General features: G+C 50.0%; 1 protein-coding gene across 2 annotated transcripts in view; it reads right to left on the bottom strand.

Moving 5' to 3' along the window:
• The window catches only part of LOC140387024 (contactin-associated protein-like 5), a 1,394,308-nt gene that overhangs the window by 1,177,791 nt on the left and 200,299 nt on the right, over positions 1-16,218 (bottom strand). For both annotated transcript variants that reach the window (XM_072470006.1, XM_072470014.1), the window contains exon 2: positions 7,876-7,986. In XM_072470006.1, the coding sequence (XP_072326107.1) occupies positions 7,876-7,986 (111 nt within the window). The remainder of the gene's footprint in view (positions 1-7,875; positions 7,987-16,218) is intronic.

Raw genomic sequence — 16,218 nt, 5'->3', positions numbered from 1 at the left:
ACGGGTTGCATCTAAACCGGAGAGGCATAAATATGCTGGCCGCAAGGTTTGCTAGTGTCACACGGGAGGGTTTAAACTAGTATGGCAGGGGGGTGGGCACGGGAGCAATAGGTCAGAAGGTGAGAGCATTGAGGGAGAACTAGGGAATAGGGACAGTGCGGCTCTGAGGCAGAGCAGACGGGGAGAAGTTGCTGAACACAGCGGGTCTGGTGGCCTGAAGTGCATATGTTTTAATGCAAGGAGCATTACGGGTAAGGCAGATGAACTTAGAGCTTGGATTAGTACTTGGAACTATGATGTTGTTGCCATTACAGAGACCTGGTTGAGGGAAGGGCAGGTTTGGCAGCTAAACGTTCCAGGATTTAGATGTTTCAGGCGGGATAGAGGGGGATGTAAAAGGGGAGGCGGAGTTGCGCTACTTGTTCGGGAGAATATCACAGCTGTACTGCGAGAGGACACTTCAGAGGGCAGTGAGGCTATATGGGTAGAGATCAGGAATAAGAAGGGTGCAGTCACAATGTTGGGGGTATACTACAGGCCTCCCAACAGCCAGCGGGAGATAGAGGAGCAGATAGGTAGACAGATTTTGGAAAAGAGTAAAAACAACAGGGTTGTGGTGATGGGAGACTTCAACTTCCCCAATATTGACTGGGACTCACTTAGTGCCAGGGGCTTAGACGGGGCGGAGTTTGTAAGGAGCATCCAGGAGGGCTTCTTAAAACAATATGTAGACAACTAGGGAAGGGGCGGTACTGGACCTGGTATTGGTGAATGAGCCCGGCCAGGTGGTAGATGTTTCAGTAGGGGAGCATTTCAGTAACAGTGACCACAATTCAGTAAGTTTTAAAGTACTGGTGGACAAGGATAAGAGTGGTCCGAGGATGAATGTGCTAAATTGGGGGAAGGCTAATTATAACAATATTAGGCGGGAACTGAAGAACATAGATTGGGGGCGGATGTTTGAGGGCAAATCAACATCTGACATGTGGGAGGCTTTCAAGTGGCAGTTGAAAGGAATACAGGACCGGCATGTTCCTGTGAGGAAGAAAGATAAATACGGCAATTTTCGGGAACCTTGGATGACGAGTAGGCCTCGTCAAAAAGAAAAAGGAGGCATTTGTCAGGGCTAAAAGGCTGGGAACAGACGAAGCCTGCGTGGAATATAAGGAAAGTAGGAAGGAACTTAAGCAAGGAGTCAGGAGGGCTAGAAGGGATCACGAAAAGTCATTGGCAAATAGGGTTAAGGAAAATCCCAAGGCTTTTTACACGTACATAAAAAGCAAGAGGGTAGCCAGGGAAAGGGTTGGCCCACTGAAGGATAGGCAAGGGAATCTATGTGTGGAGCCAGAGGAAATGGGCAAGGTACTAAATTAATACTTTGCATCAGTATTCACCAAAGAGAAGGAATTGGTAGATGTTGAGTCTGGAGAAGGGGGTGTAGATAGCCTGGGTCACATTGTGATCCAAAAAGACGAGGTGTTGGGTGTCTTAAAAAATATTAAGGTAGATAAGTCCCCAGGGCCTGATGGGATCTACCCCAGAATACTGAAGGAGGCTGGAGAGGAAATTGCTGAGGCCTTGACAGAAATCTTTGGATCCTCGCTGTCTTCAGGGGATGTCCCGGAGGACTGGAGAATAGCCAATGTTGTTCCTCTGTTTAAGAAGGGTAGCAAGGATAATCCCGGGAACTACAGGCCGGTGAGCCTTACTTCAGTGGTAGGGAAATTACTGGAGAGAATTCTTCGAGACAGGATCTACTCCCATTTGGAAGCAAATGGACGTATTAGTGAGAGGCAGCACGGTTTTGTGAAGGGGAGGTCGTGTCTCACTAACTTGATAGAGTTTTTAGAGGAGGTCACTAAGATGATTGATGCAGGTAGGGCAGTGGATGTTGTCTATATGGACTTCAGTAAGGCCTTTGACAAGGCCCCTCATGGTAGACTAGTACAAAAGGTGAAGTCACACGGGATCAGGGGTGAGCTGGCAAGGTGGATACAGAACTGGCTAGGCCATAGAAGGCAGAGAGTAGCAATGGAGGGATGCTTTTCTAATTGGAGGGCTGTGACCAGTGGTGTTCCACAGGGATCAGTGCTGGGACCTTTGATCTTTGTAGTATATATAAATGATTTGGAGGAAAATGTAACTGGTCTGATTAGTAAGTTTGCAGACGACACAAAGGTTGGTGGAATTGCGGATAGCGATGAGGACTGTCGGAGGATACAGCAGGATTTAGATTGTCTGGAGTCTTGGGCGGAGAGATGGCAGATGGAGTTTAATCCGGACAAATGTGAGGTAATGCATTTTGGAAGGTCTAATGCAGGTAGGGAATATACAGTGAATGGTAGAACCCTCAAGAGTATTGAAAGTCAAAGAGATCTAGGAGTACAGGTCCACAGGTCATTGAAAGGGGCAACACAGGTGGAGAAGGTAGTCAAGAAGGCATACGGCATGCTTGCCTTCATTGGTCGGGGCATTGAGTATAAGAATTGGCAAGTCATGTTGCAGCTGTATAGAACCTTAGTTAGGCCACACTTGGAGTATAGTGTTCAATTCTGGTCGCCACACTACCAGAAGGATGTGGAGGCTTTAGAGAGGGTGCAGAAGAGATTTACCAGAATGTTGCCTGGTATGGAGGGCATTAGCTATGAGGAGCGATTGAATAAACTCGGTTTGTTCTCACTGGAACGAAGGAGGTTGAGGGGAGACCTGATAGAGGTATACAAAATTATGAGGGGCATAGACAGAGTGGATAGTCAGAGGCTTTTCCCCAGGGTAGAGGGGTCAATTACTAGGGGGCATAGGTTTAAGGTGAGAGGGGCAAGGTTTAGAGTAGATGTACGAGGTAAGTTTTTTACGCAGAGGGTAGTGGGTGCCTGGAACTCGCTACCGGAGGAGGTAGTGGAAGCAGGGACGATAGGGACATTTAAGGGGCATCTTGACAAATATATGAATAGGATGGGAATAGAAGGATGCGGACCCAGGAAGTGTAGAAGATTGTAGTTTAGTCGGGCAGCATGGTCGGCACGGGCTTGGAGGGCCGGAGGGCCTGTTCCTGTGCTGTACATTTCTTTGTTCTTTGTTTTTTCTTTGATGTTTCTCTGAATATCATGACACACGGGATTTCACATTCCTGCAATTTTATCATCCTTAAGAAATGACAAGAGACTATTTTCATGGAATAAATTTGTAGAATTTAACAAGAAAGATTATGATCGAAGTTATGAAATACACAAGGGCTCCTACAACATTTAATTCTGATGATGAGTCTGTGAGGAGCCTGCAATAGGAATACAATGTGTTCTTCTGACAAAGACTTCTCTCAATGCAGAATACACAAGAGGTTGTAGGTAATCGCAGATTATGTATCCATTATAATTGTAGTCAAGCCTATTGAGAGTTACCATAAAGTGTGCAAGATGTAGAAACTGGATCTGCTCACGATAGTACTCACTGTACAACTGCAGTTACAGAATCTTTCAGCACTGAAGGAGGCCATTTGGCCAATCTCTCCTGGCTCTTTGGAAGTACTATCCAATTTGCCCCCACCCCGTAGCTCTTTTCCCGTAGCCCTGCTTTGTTTTTCCTTTTCAAGTATTTATGTAATTATTTATCCAAAGATTACCAGAAGACCATAAGATATAGCAGCAGAATTAGCCATAAGACCATAAGACAGCGGAGCAGAATTAGGCCACTCGGCCCATTGAGTCTGCTCCGCCATTCAATCATGGCTGATATTTTCTCATCCCCATTCTCCTGCCTTCTCCCCATAACCCCTGATCCCCTTATTGATCAAGAACCTATCTATCTCTGTCTTAAAGACACTCAGTGAATTGGCCTCCACAGCCTTCTGCGGAAAAGAGTTCCACTCTTTGACTGAAGAAACTCCTCCTCACCTCTGTTTTAAAGGATCGTCCCTTTAGTCTGAGATGGTGTCCTCTGGTTCTAGTTTTTCTTACAAGGGGAAACATCCTCTCCACGTCCACTCTATCCAGGCCTCACAGTATTCTGCAAGTTTCAATAAGATCCCCCCTCATCCTCCGAAACTCCAACGAGTACACACCCAGAGTCCTCAAACGTTCCTTATACAACAAGTTCTTCATTCCAGGGATCATTCTTGCGAACCTCCTCTGGGCCCTTTCCAAGGCCAGCACATCCTTCCTTTGATACGGGGCCCAAAACTCCTCACAATACTCCAAATGGGGTCTGACCAGAGCCTTATACAGCCTCAGAAGTACATCCCTGGTCCTGTATTCTAGCCCTCTTGACATGAATGCTAACATTGCATTTGCCTTCTTAACTGCCAACTGAACCTGCACATTAACCGTAAGAGAATCATGAACAAGGACTCCCAAGTCCCTTTGTGCTTCTGCTTTCCGAAGCATTTCCCCATTTAGAAAATAGTCTATGCCTAAATTCCTCCTTCCAAAGTGTATAACCTCACACTTTTCCACATTGTATTTCATTTGCCACTTCTTTGCCCACTCCCCGAGCCTGTCCAAATCCTTCCGCAGCCCCCTTGCTTCCTCAATACTACCTGTCCCTCTACAGATCTTTGTATCATCTGCAAATTTAGCAACAGTGCCTTCAGTACCTTCTTCCAGATTATTAATGTATATTGTAAAAAGTTGTGGTCCCAGCACAGACCCCTGAGGTACACCACTAGACACCAGCTACCATCCTGAAAAAGACCCCTTTATCCATACTGTCTGCCTTCTGCCAGTCAGCCAATCCTCTATCCATGCCAGGAACTTACCCTGAACACCATGAGCTCTTTACTTATTTAACAGTCTCCTATGTGGCACCTTGTCAAATGCCTTCTGGAAATCTAAATAAATCACATCCACTGGTTCTCCTTTGTCTAACTTCCTTGTTACCTCCTCAAAGATCTCTAACAGATTTGTCAGACACGACCTCCCTTTGACAAAGCCGTGCTGACTCAGTCCTATTTCATCATGCACTTTCAAGTACTTCACGATCTCAACTTTAATGACAGACTCTAAAATCTTGCCAATGACCGAAGTCAGGCTAACCTGCCTATAATTTCCCGTCTTCTGCCTCCCTCCCTTTTTAAACAGTGGTGTTACATTAGCCACCTTCCAGTCCTCTGGGAACCTTCCTGTCTCCAATGATTCCTGAATCATCATCACTAATGCCTCCACAATTTCCTCAGCTATCTCTTTTATGACCCTGGGGTGTAGTCCATCTGGTCCAGGTGACTTATCCACCTTCAAACCTTTCAGTTTCCCCAGAACCTTCTCCTTTGTAATGGTCACTGCACTGACCTCTGTCCCCTGGTTCTCCTGGAGCTCTGGCATCCCACTGGCACCCGGGGGTTACTCGCTTCTTCCATTCTATCAAGAGCCGCAACCTGCCCTACTCCATCGAGGAGGTCAGGACAGCCACCAGGAATTGCCAAATCTGCACGGAGTGCAAACCGCACTTCTACAAGCCAGAGGAAGCGCACCTGATAAAGGCTTCCCGTCCCTTTGAACGCCTCAGTATGGACTTCAAAGGTCCCCTCCCCTCCACCGACTGCAACACGTACTTCCTGAACGTGATTGATGAGTACTCCCGATTCCCATTCGCCATCCCCTGCCCCGACACGACCGCAACCACCGTCATCAAGGCCCGCCATAGCATCTTTACGCTGTTCGGGTTCCCCGCTTACATACATCGTGATAGGGTGTCCTCCTTTATGAGCGATGAACTGCATCAATTCCTGCTCAGCAAGGGTATTGCCTCGAGCAGGACGACCAGTTACAACCCCCGGGGTAACGGACAGGTAGAGAGGGAGAACGGAACGGTCTGGAAGACCGTCCTACTGGCCCTACGGTCCAGGAATCTCCCAGTCTCCCGCTGGCCAGAGGTCCTCCCGGATGCCCTCCACTCCATCCGGTCACTGCTTTGTACCACGACCAACCAAACACCTCACAAACATCTCCTTGTCTTCCCCAGGAAGTCCTCCTCTGGGACCTCGCTCCCAACCTGGCTGGCAGCTCCCAGACCCATTCTTCTCCGAAAACACGTGCGGGTGCACAAGTCGGACTCGTTGGTCGAGAGGGTCCATCTTCTCCACGCTAACCCCCAGTACGCCTACGTGGCGTACCCCGACGGCCAACAAAATACGGTCTCCCTACGAGACCTGGCGCCCGCCATAACCCCACGCACACCCCAGCCACCAGTCCCACCCTCCCTCCCACCTTAAAGCAGCTTCCTTCCCAGGGTGATTGGTTCTTCCGCCGGCCCCATCTAGCCACCCCCCCCGGCCCACCGACGCACCCGGCAGACGCTCCCTTCCCAGGTCAATCGGCTTCCCCACCAGCGCCGTCTAGGGGTGTTGAAGCTGCCACAGAGATCGAGGCCACGCTCCCGGAGTCACAGACGCCCGAGCCTCCACCGGCGTCACCACCCAGTGACGTTCACAGAGGACGACCAGGGTCCCCGATCGACTAATTGCTTCATTTTAAAGTGTATATAGTTAATTGTGAAATTGTAAATAGTTACGACAATAAGACAAAACGCTGTACGGAGGTATTACGGTACCTCCATAACTATAACTTCTACCACGTTACCATGTTCTAATATCAGGCCACCACCCCTGCCGGACTCTTTTTTAACAGGGGGTGAACGTGGTAGTCTGTGTAGAGGTATTACGGTACCTAGTAATGCTGGAACGCCATTGGTAGATATTGTATGTTTCCCATTGGTCAAGCTGTATGGTAGCTCCGCCCTGCCAGGCAGGGGATAAGAGCCCGTGCTGCCCCAGCAGCCTTCTTTCTGTACCTGAGCTGCTGGGGGAAACATCTAGCTTATTAAAGCCTTCAGTTGGACTACAATCTCGCTTTAGTAGTCATTAATCGTGCATCAATCATTTAATTAGATCATGGCTGATCTGTATCACAACCACATATATCTGCCTTTGACCCATATTTATTGCGACCCTTTCCCAACCAAAATCCATCAATCTCGGAATTGATTGATTCAAACAGGATTTCTCTCTCCAATATCAGTAGCACAAAGCAATAAAGGACAGTACTGCCACATCCATTTTGCAAGGGGCCTCTGCACCAGAGAGTAATTTAGCAAATGTTCTGTTTCAGCCCATTCAGCACTGGCCTTGCACTGGCTAATATCAAACTAAATTGAACTGTGAATGCCCGTGCTCTCAAGGTCACTATGATGTCTCCGAGGTACGGTCTTGAAAGGCAGCCAGTTTTTAAACTAATTTTTTTAATAGGGTACATGTTGTAAATGAGTTCCTGCATGATAAAAGCATTGTACTTCCCGACATGATTCTTCACCACCTTTTCATCACCTTTCCTTCCGGGGAACAGAGCTAAGAAGAATTTGCAAACTGATTTGAAAGAAAGCGCATGCCATTAGGGTTTATAAATATCGCTTTCAAAATTGTTATGCAAATATTAGTTACTGTGATGCAAACTGCCTTTTGCTCATTTATCTGCTGGATGAAATGTAGCGCATTGAGGTTTTGAAGTATTACCCATTCTACTTCGTGTGTCGAACACAATCACTTACGCTAAAATATTTTAGAGCTAATTTTAAACAAAAACTCCCAGGCCTCGAGAGCTTGGAAATAATACCGCCATTAATCACCATTTTGTACATCAGCATCTGAGCGTATAGGGTGAGATCCATGGCTCTCTGGGGAACTCACTGCTCGAGCAGCACTTAACTATAAGGATGATTGCTCAGAAAGATATTGTAATAGATGCCTTGCAAGACAGGAACGTAGTGTTTCAAACCCTCACAATGCTAGTTAGGTTTGGGTTGGATAGAGGGGACTGTCTGTGAAGGTTGCATAAAGGGGCAATGTGTGAGAACATCTTCAATTGGTGCAGTTTATTTGCCTCTTACCATCTCTCCTGTTCAGCTTCGCAAAGCCAGGGCTATGACTGCTCGAGAACTCCGATGAGGAATCGAAAGCCAGCTGAAGTAAATCGGACACCAGATGACTGTCACAATTATCTGCCGAGTTGAGAAAACAAACACAAAATGTTACATTTTTATTGATGAACCGCCGCCATTCACCCAACAAAAAGGTTTAACAAGGTAGAGAACATCATGGATGCATACAGGAACCTTGTTATATGTATTTCCACCTGTGTAATATGGTCTGGCTCTTAAACATGTCTCAGCTCACCCACGACTGAAGCACTCATCTTTGCCTTTGTTATCTCTGGACGCAATTATTCTAATCCCACCGCTTCCTGCCTACCATCTTGCGCCCGCCATAAATTTGAACTCATCCAAGCCTCTGCTGCCCACATTGGATCGAGGACAAATCCCGTTCACCCATTACCCCAGTCCTCATCCTAGTCTGGCACCATTTTGATTTTAAAATTCTAATATTTGTTTTCAAATCTTTCCATGACATTATCTCGGTGACCTCCTCGAAACCTGTAACCCACAAAGGTACCTGCACGCCTCCGTATAACGGCTCTGGTACTTTTCCAGGTTTCACCACTCCGCCACTCATCCAGGCAAGTGGAGGGTATTCCATTCCATTCTTGCCTTATAGATGGTGGACAGACTTTGGGGGAGGGCAGGAGATGAGTCACTCGCTGCAGGATTCCTAGCCCCTGACCTACTCTTGTAGCCACAATATTTCTAGAGTTAGCCCGGTTCAGTTTCTGGTCAATGGTAACCCTCAGGATGTTCAATTAGGGGATTCAGCGATGACCATGTCACAGAATGTCCAGGGATTTGTCAATTTTCCAAGATTAAGCAGGAATTAAAGATTAACCTCCAGGTCACTGCTTAAAGGAAAACCCAGGAGAAAAGTCCTCAGAGACATTAAAAAAAAGTTTACTTTTACATTTTCTTTGCAAATCTTCGATTACTAGATTTAACAGTACTGGAGATGGGCAAGTTGCCTGACAGCCAAGAATCATCCCACTGAACTTTTCGGAGTTGTGTGTTGGCCATCTTTCAAATACATCCAAAGAGTCTCCTCACCTTCCAACTGACCATACACTGTGAGGGTGGACCTGTCGGGGGACTTGAAGCAGGAAGGCGGGGCAGCAGGAGGCAGAAGATCACGCGATAAAACCTCCAGGAATGCACTCAGAGTTGGCAACAATTTTCTATATTCACTCATGGGACGTGGGCATCTCAGGCTGCGCCAGCATTTATTGTCCATCCCTAATTGCCCTTGAGGGGGCAGCTAAGAGTCAACCACATTGCCAGGCCGTGTTATCTTCAGAGCTTCCGGTCCATTTCAGGGGTCCCATGGATCGATCAATATGCGATTCCTACACACTAATTAAAAAGATTTCAGAGACAAGGGACAAGGTTTCAAAGAACATCAAGCCTCTTGATCAAGAGCTGCTCTGAATCGCTCCAGGTATATGTGGCGCACAAAGACTCCGTGAGACAAATAGAGTGAAGTCGATGAGGCTTTATTAAGCGTGTCTGTTCCCCAGCAGCCCGATAGTAAACTGGCCTGCGGGGGAAGGCACCGGCTTCTTATACTTCGCCTTCAGGGCGGAGTATGAGGTCAACGGCCAACCAGGACCCGGGATCTGTCAGCCAATGACATTAGGGCTTCCAGTCCCACATGACCCCCAATACATACTACCACATTCACCCCTTGTCAAAAATGAACCCGGCGGGGTGATGCTTCGTATGGTGGTAAGGGTTTACAGTACTGGTCCTGGGAGGATAGAACAGATACATGGTAGTACCGTATTGGACGGTATCGTCCTGTTAAAACTATTTACAGAGGATATAGGAAAAACAAAATGTTCATTGGACAGTCCATCTTTGTTTTACATCGACGCCACGAGTCGGTCGGGCGGTCTGGTCGTCCGTGTCGATCGCCTCGGCCCCGGCGGTGGTGGTGGTGCTTGTACCAGCGTTGTCGCCTCCGGGAGCCGCACGGTTTCAGCTGTCGGTGCAAAGGGGAGGGGGACTGATCCTCCTGGGAAGGGGGCGGTCGCGGGGTGCGGCGGTGGCAGGGAGGGGGGTGGTTGGGTTGATGGTGCCGGGGGGGTGTGCGTGGTGCCGGCGGGCGCCAGATCCCGCAGGGAGACCGTGTCCTGTCGGCCGTCGGGGTACTCCACGTAGGCGTACTGGGGGTTTGCGTGGAGGAGGTGAACCCTTTCGACCAACGGGTCCGCCTTATGTGCCCGCACGTGCTTTCGGAGCAGGATGGGTCCTGGGGCCGCCAGCCAGGTCGGCAGCGACGTTCCAGAGGAGGACCTCCTAGGGAAGACAAGGAGACGCTCGTGAGGCATTTGATTAGTGCTCGTACATAATAACGACCGGATGGAATGGAGAGCGTCCGGGAGGACCTCCTGCCACCGTGAAACTGGGAGATCCCTGGGCCAGTAGGACGGCCTTCCAGACCGTGCCGTTCTCCCTTTCTACTTGCCCGTTCCCCCGGGGGTTGTAGCTGGTCGTCCTGCTTGAACTATACCCTTGCTGAGCAGGAACTGGCGCAGCTCGTCACTCATGAAAGAGGACCCCCTGTCGCTGTGGACGTATGCGGGGTAACCGAACAGTGTGAATATGCTGTTCAGGGCTTTAATGACTGTGGCCGCGGTCATGTCGGAGCAGGGAATGGCAAAAGGGAAGCGGGAGTATTCGTCCACTACATTAAGGAAATACGCGTTGCGGTCGGTGGAGGGGAGGGGCCCTTTGAAATCGAGACTGAGGCGTTCAAAGGGACGGGAAGCCTTAATCAGGTGCGCTCCATCTGGCCTGAAAAAATGCGGTTTGCATTCTGCGCAGATGTGGCAGTCTCTTGTGACTGTACGGACCTCCTCTAAGGAGTATGGGAGATTGCGGGACTTGATGAAGTGGTAAAACCGAGTGACCCCCGGGTGGCAGAGGTCCTCGTGGAGGGCTTGGAGGCGGTCAATTTGTGCGTTGGCACATGTCCCGCGGGATAGGGCATCAGACGGCTCGTTCAGCTTTCCGGGCCGGTACAAGATCTCATAGTTGAAGGTGGAGAGTTCGATCCTCCACCGCAAGATCTTGTCGTTCTTGATCTTGCCCCGCTGTGCATTATCGAACATGAAGGCTACCGACCGTTGGTCAGTGAGGAGAGTGAATCTCCTGCCGGCCAGGTAATGCCTCCAATGTCGCACAGCTTCCACTATGGCTTGGGCTTCCTTTTCCACTGAGGAGTGGCGGATTTCTGAGGCGTGGAGGGTTCGGGAGAAGAAGGCCACGGGTCTGCCCGCTTGGTTAAGGGTAGCCGCTAGAGCTACGTCAGAGGCGTCGCTCTCGACCTGGAAGGGGAGGGACTCGTCGATGGCGCGCATCGTGGCCTTTGCGATGTCCGCTTTGATGCGGCTGAAAGCCTGGCAAGCCTCTGTCGACAGCGGGAAAGTCGTGGTCTGTATTAGGGGGCGGGCCTTGTCTGCGTACTGGGGGACCCACTGGGCGTAGTATGAAAAGAACCCCAGGCAGCGTTTCAGGGCTTTTGGGCAGTGCGGGAGGGGAAATTCCATGAGTGCGCGCATACGTTCGGGGTCGGGGCCTATTATCCCATTGCGCACTATGTAGCCCAGAATGGCTAGCCCATCGGTGCTAAAAACGCACTTGTCCTCGTTGTACGTGAGGTTCAAGGCTTTGGCAGTCTGGAGGAATTTTTGGAGGTTGGCGTCGTGGTCCTGCTGATCGTGGCCGCAGATGGTTACATTGTCGAGGTACGGGAACGTGGCCCGTAACCCATGTTGATCAACCATTCGGTCCATTTCCCGTTGGAAGACCGAGACGCCGTTTGTGACGCCAAAAGGGACCCTTAGGAAGTGGTATAATCGCCCGTCTGCCTCGAAGGCTGTGTACTTGCGGTCACTTGGGCGGATGGGGAGCTGATGGTAGGCGGACTTGAGGTCCACGGTGGAGAAGACTTTACACTGGGCAATCCGATTGACCATGTCGGATATGCGGGGGAGTGGGTACGTGTCTAGTTGTGTGTACCTGTTGATGGTCTGGCTATAGTCAATGACCATCCTTTGTTTCTCCCCTGTCTTCACTACTACCACCTGCGCTCTCCAGGGACTATTGCTGGCCTGGATTATGCCCTCCTTTAGTAGCCGCTGGACTTCGGAGCGAATGAAGGTCTGGTCCTGGGCGCTGTACCGTCTGCTCCTAGTGGCGACGGGTTTGCAATCCGGGGTGAGGTTCGCAAACAAGGACGGGGGTTGCACCTTGAGGGTGGCGAGGCCGCAGATAGTGAGTGGGGGTATGGGGCCGCCGAATTTAAACGTAAGGCTCTGTAGGTTACATTGAAAATCTAAGCCCAGCAAGGTGGGGGCACAGAGTTGGGGAAGGACGTTAAGTTTGTAGTTTTTGAATTCCCTCCCCTGTACCGTTAGGGTAACTATGCAGAATCCCTGGATCTGTACGGAGTGGGATCCTGCAGCTAGGCAAATCTTTTGTGCGCTAGGGAAGGTAGTTAAGGAACAGCGTCTTACCGTGTCGGGATGTATAAAACTTTCCGTGCTCCCGGAGTCGACTAGGCATGGCGTCTCGTGGCCGTTAATTAGGACCGTTGTCGTCGTCGTCTGGAGAGTCCGGGGCCGAGCCTGATCGAGTGTAACCGAAGCGAGCCGTGGTTGTAGTAGTGGGGTGGGGTCCGTTGTTGCCGTCCAAGATGGCGTCGGGGATGGACAAAATGGCCACCCCCATACCTCGCCCGTAGCTGAGGGGTCACAAGATGGCGTCGGGGGTGGACAAAATGGGCGCCCCCATGCGTCGTACAGGTCGGGGGCGGTCAAGATGGCGGGGCCCCTCCTCCCCTCGTGGTGGTCGGGACCCAAAATGGCGGCGTCTGCGGGTCGCACATTGAGTGCTGGGGGGTCTGGGGGGCGCTAGGACCGCGCGGAGTTCCTGCATTGCGAGCGCCCGGGCCGCGGGCGCTAGGACTGCGCGGAGTTCCTTGGTTGCGAGCGCCAGGGCCGCGGGCGCTAGGACCGCGCGGAGCTCCCACGCCGGGGACAGCGGTGGTCGGGGCCAAGGCCGGCGGGTCAGTACTGCGAGCGCTGGGACCGTGAGGAGGTCCCTCGCCGGGGACGGAGATCGGGGTCCAGGTAAGTTGTATTGCCGGCGGGTCAGGCGTGGGGCGCGGGACGGGGGTGGAGTTCCTTCACTGCGAGTGCCAGGGCCGCGGGCGCTAGGACCGCGCGGAGCTCCCTCGCCGGGGACAGCGGTGGTCGGGGCCCAGGTCGGCGGTGGTTGGGGTCCAGGTAGGTTGCGCCGGCGGGTCAGGCGTGGGGCGCGGGACGGGGTGAGGGCCCAGGTCGGCGGCGCTGGCGGGTCAGGCGTGGGGCGTGGGACGGGGGTGAGGGCCCAGGTCGGCGGCGCTGGCGGGTCAGGCGTGGGGCGCGGGACGGGGGTGAGGGCCCAGGTCGGCGGCGCTGGCGGGTCAGGCGTGGGGCACGGGACGGGGGTGAGGGCCCAGGTCGGCGGCGCCGGCGGGTCAGGCGTGGGGCGCGGGACGGGGGTGAGGGTGGCGTTCGGGATGCGAAAAACCCCCTCCTCTCCGTGGAGAGTGTTGGCCGGCACCCAAATCGGGAGCGCCGGCGGCGGGTCGTACATGGGCTGCGGGGAGGGGAGTTGGGGAGCGTAGGCGGCGTGCAGGGCTCCCAGTTCTCCCGGGGCCGCGGTGGTCGGGACCCAACATGGCGGCGCCTGCGGGTCGCACATGGCGTGCTGCCGCATTCACTGCGTGGGGGCTGATCCTCAGGCATTCTGGAATGATCCATAGTCCTTTTTAGGCACGCTTAATAAATTGTGGCGCACAAAGACTCCGTGAGACAAATAGAGTGAAGTCGATGAGGCTTTATTAAGCGTGTCTGTTCCCCAGCAGCCCGATAGTAAACTGGCATGCGGGGGAAGGCACCGGCTTCTTATACTTCGCCTTCAGGGCGGAGTATGAGGTCAACGGCCAACCAGGACCCGGGATCTGTCAGCCAATGACATTAGGGCTTCCAGTCCCACATGACCCCCAATACATACTACCACAGTATATAACTAGCAATTAGGAAGCATTTCAAAGCAACGAAGCTTTGCTGCAAGATTTTGGAAACCGTTTTGTAATATTATTTCCTAACTTATGATGCATTTTAAAGCCTGTATTGCAAATGCCTGTAAGTGTGCATATCTGCTAAAGCGCCCACGCGGTATACATACGGAAAGATAGAGTTATGGTGGCAAATGAAATAAAGAGAAAAGGAAAGACATACATTTATGTCGCGCCTGTATTGAAATCCCAAAGCACTTTGCAGCCAATTAAAGGCTTTCTGAAGTGGAGCTGCTGTAAATGCAGCAGCCAATTTCACGCAAATGGTAATGTGATAATCAACAGATAACCAGTATTGTTGTGATGTTAATTGAGGGATGAATGTTGGCCAGGACATGAAGGATAACTCCCCTTCTCTTCTTCAAAATTATGCCCACTTGAGAATTGGCCCTGGTTTAACATCTTGTCTGAAAGACAGCACCTCCAACAGTGTAGCACGCCTCCATTGCCGCACAGGAACATCAGCCCAGATTATTGTGCTCAAGGGCTGGTTTGTTTTGTTGTTGCAGGCTTTACGACTGCAATATCAGGACGGAGCAGGGTCTAGAGCTGTAACTTGCCTGCAGAGGGACAGGCTTGGCTATTTTACCAGAAGCAGCATCTTAATTGGAGATAATCAACAGACCCGGCATCTCTGAAGCCTGTGCAGCTCCGCTGAGAGGTGTAGGTATTGTTAGGCAGGTTGGATATTGAGAAGCTGCCGCCATTTTAACTTATCTGGCTAGGTAATAAATTAAACATCAGAGGTGTCAAGTGGACAGTTCCCACCGGTGGCCTGCCACGGGCATGACCATCCCTGCCCTGTGTTCTCTATATTATGAAAAATATAATGAAAAAAAGACTAAATCTGCATTTATTCAGCAACTTTCACAATGTCCAAATCATTTCATAGCCAATTAAATACTTTGAGTTGTGGTTACTGGTATAATGTAAGTAATGTTATCAAATGGTGGACCAGGCTTGAGGGGCCGAATATTTTACTCCTGTTCCTAATACGTATGTTTGTATGTCATTCTGAGATGGGTGAGACGAACTGGATGAGAGAGCCTTTGTACGACTTAATTACATTGCAAACATTTGGCTGGAGTTATGTTTTTGTTGTTGCTAACAGCGGTTTACTGTCAGCAAGCGTTGTGAAATGGAATTGCCAGGACAGGAGTACATAATGGGCTCTGAGTAAATCAGTAGCCTGTTTTACACTGTACATGACCCTAAAAAGAGCCTTTTCCATTGACTTTAATCTTGTCTTTTTGTCTACTTATATATTATCTCATTCTGTCTTGATGCTGTATATTTTTTTTGAGGGATGAAACATCATGACAAAGTTGTACTTTATAGTAGTTATTGCAGTAAGAAACAGTTATCAGCAGAGTCTTCAGACTTGCTGATCAACAAGACACAACTACAATTGTGAACCATTCAGTTTTGTCCTCTGGTCTCTCAGAAGTTGTGTGGCACAGAGACACCTGAGGACTCCAATGCTGCCCACTGACAGTGAAGACCTATATTGTTCAATCATTCCACTTTGTTGCTCAGGAGTCATTTGATCCTTCTACCCTGTGAGATCACTGATAAACAGAATGTAGTTACGCCCCATCTGTGACATAATTACATTGAATATCATGCAGCCAGGCAGAAGAAAGTCGTCCACTTTTTCTACAGAATGGAAAATATCTTGTGCAGTTTTTCGGAGTTGCCAGTATTGAACCTTTCCACACAAATATAAATTTACTGTCACCCATGTTCTGCATGTTGGACCAAATGGACATATAAATGAGGGTTGGGATAGTCACCAAAATCAATGTTATTGTCTGCACAGTGTTCTAAATAACTGATATATTTTCGCGTTAAATTAACTATATGTCACGATGCTGATCAATCAAAGAATACAAATTTTACTTTAATAGTTGCAGTGATACTACCTGCACTGTGGATACAAACTAACACGGCATTGTATTGTTGTTGCTCTTAATTTTAATGCCGCATGCTGATTATATTTCAGACAATATTTGTAAGCAGCGTCCAATAATGGACATTGTCATGTTATTCGTAACATTCTGTGATTGGTGAATTGATTGGTGAATCTTGATAAGGGGAAAAATATAATGGATGGTTGAGGGGCAGAGTTAAGGGGGAGGAGGGGAAAGGGGTATTTGATTGTGGGG

The sequence above is a fragment of the Scyliorhinus torazame genome, chromosome 2, assembly GCF_047496885.1.
Source record: "Scyliorhinus torazame isolate Kashiwa2021f chromosome 2, sScyTor2.1, whole genome shotgun sequence".
In the NCBI taxonomy this organism is placed as follows: domain Eukaryota; kingdom Metazoa; phylum Chordata; class Chondrichthyes; order Carcharhiniformes; family Scyliorhinidae; genus Scyliorhinus; species Scyliorhinus torazame.
Note: the sequence above shows the minus strand (reverse complement) of the source record. Positions and strands in the feature narration are given on the sequence as shown.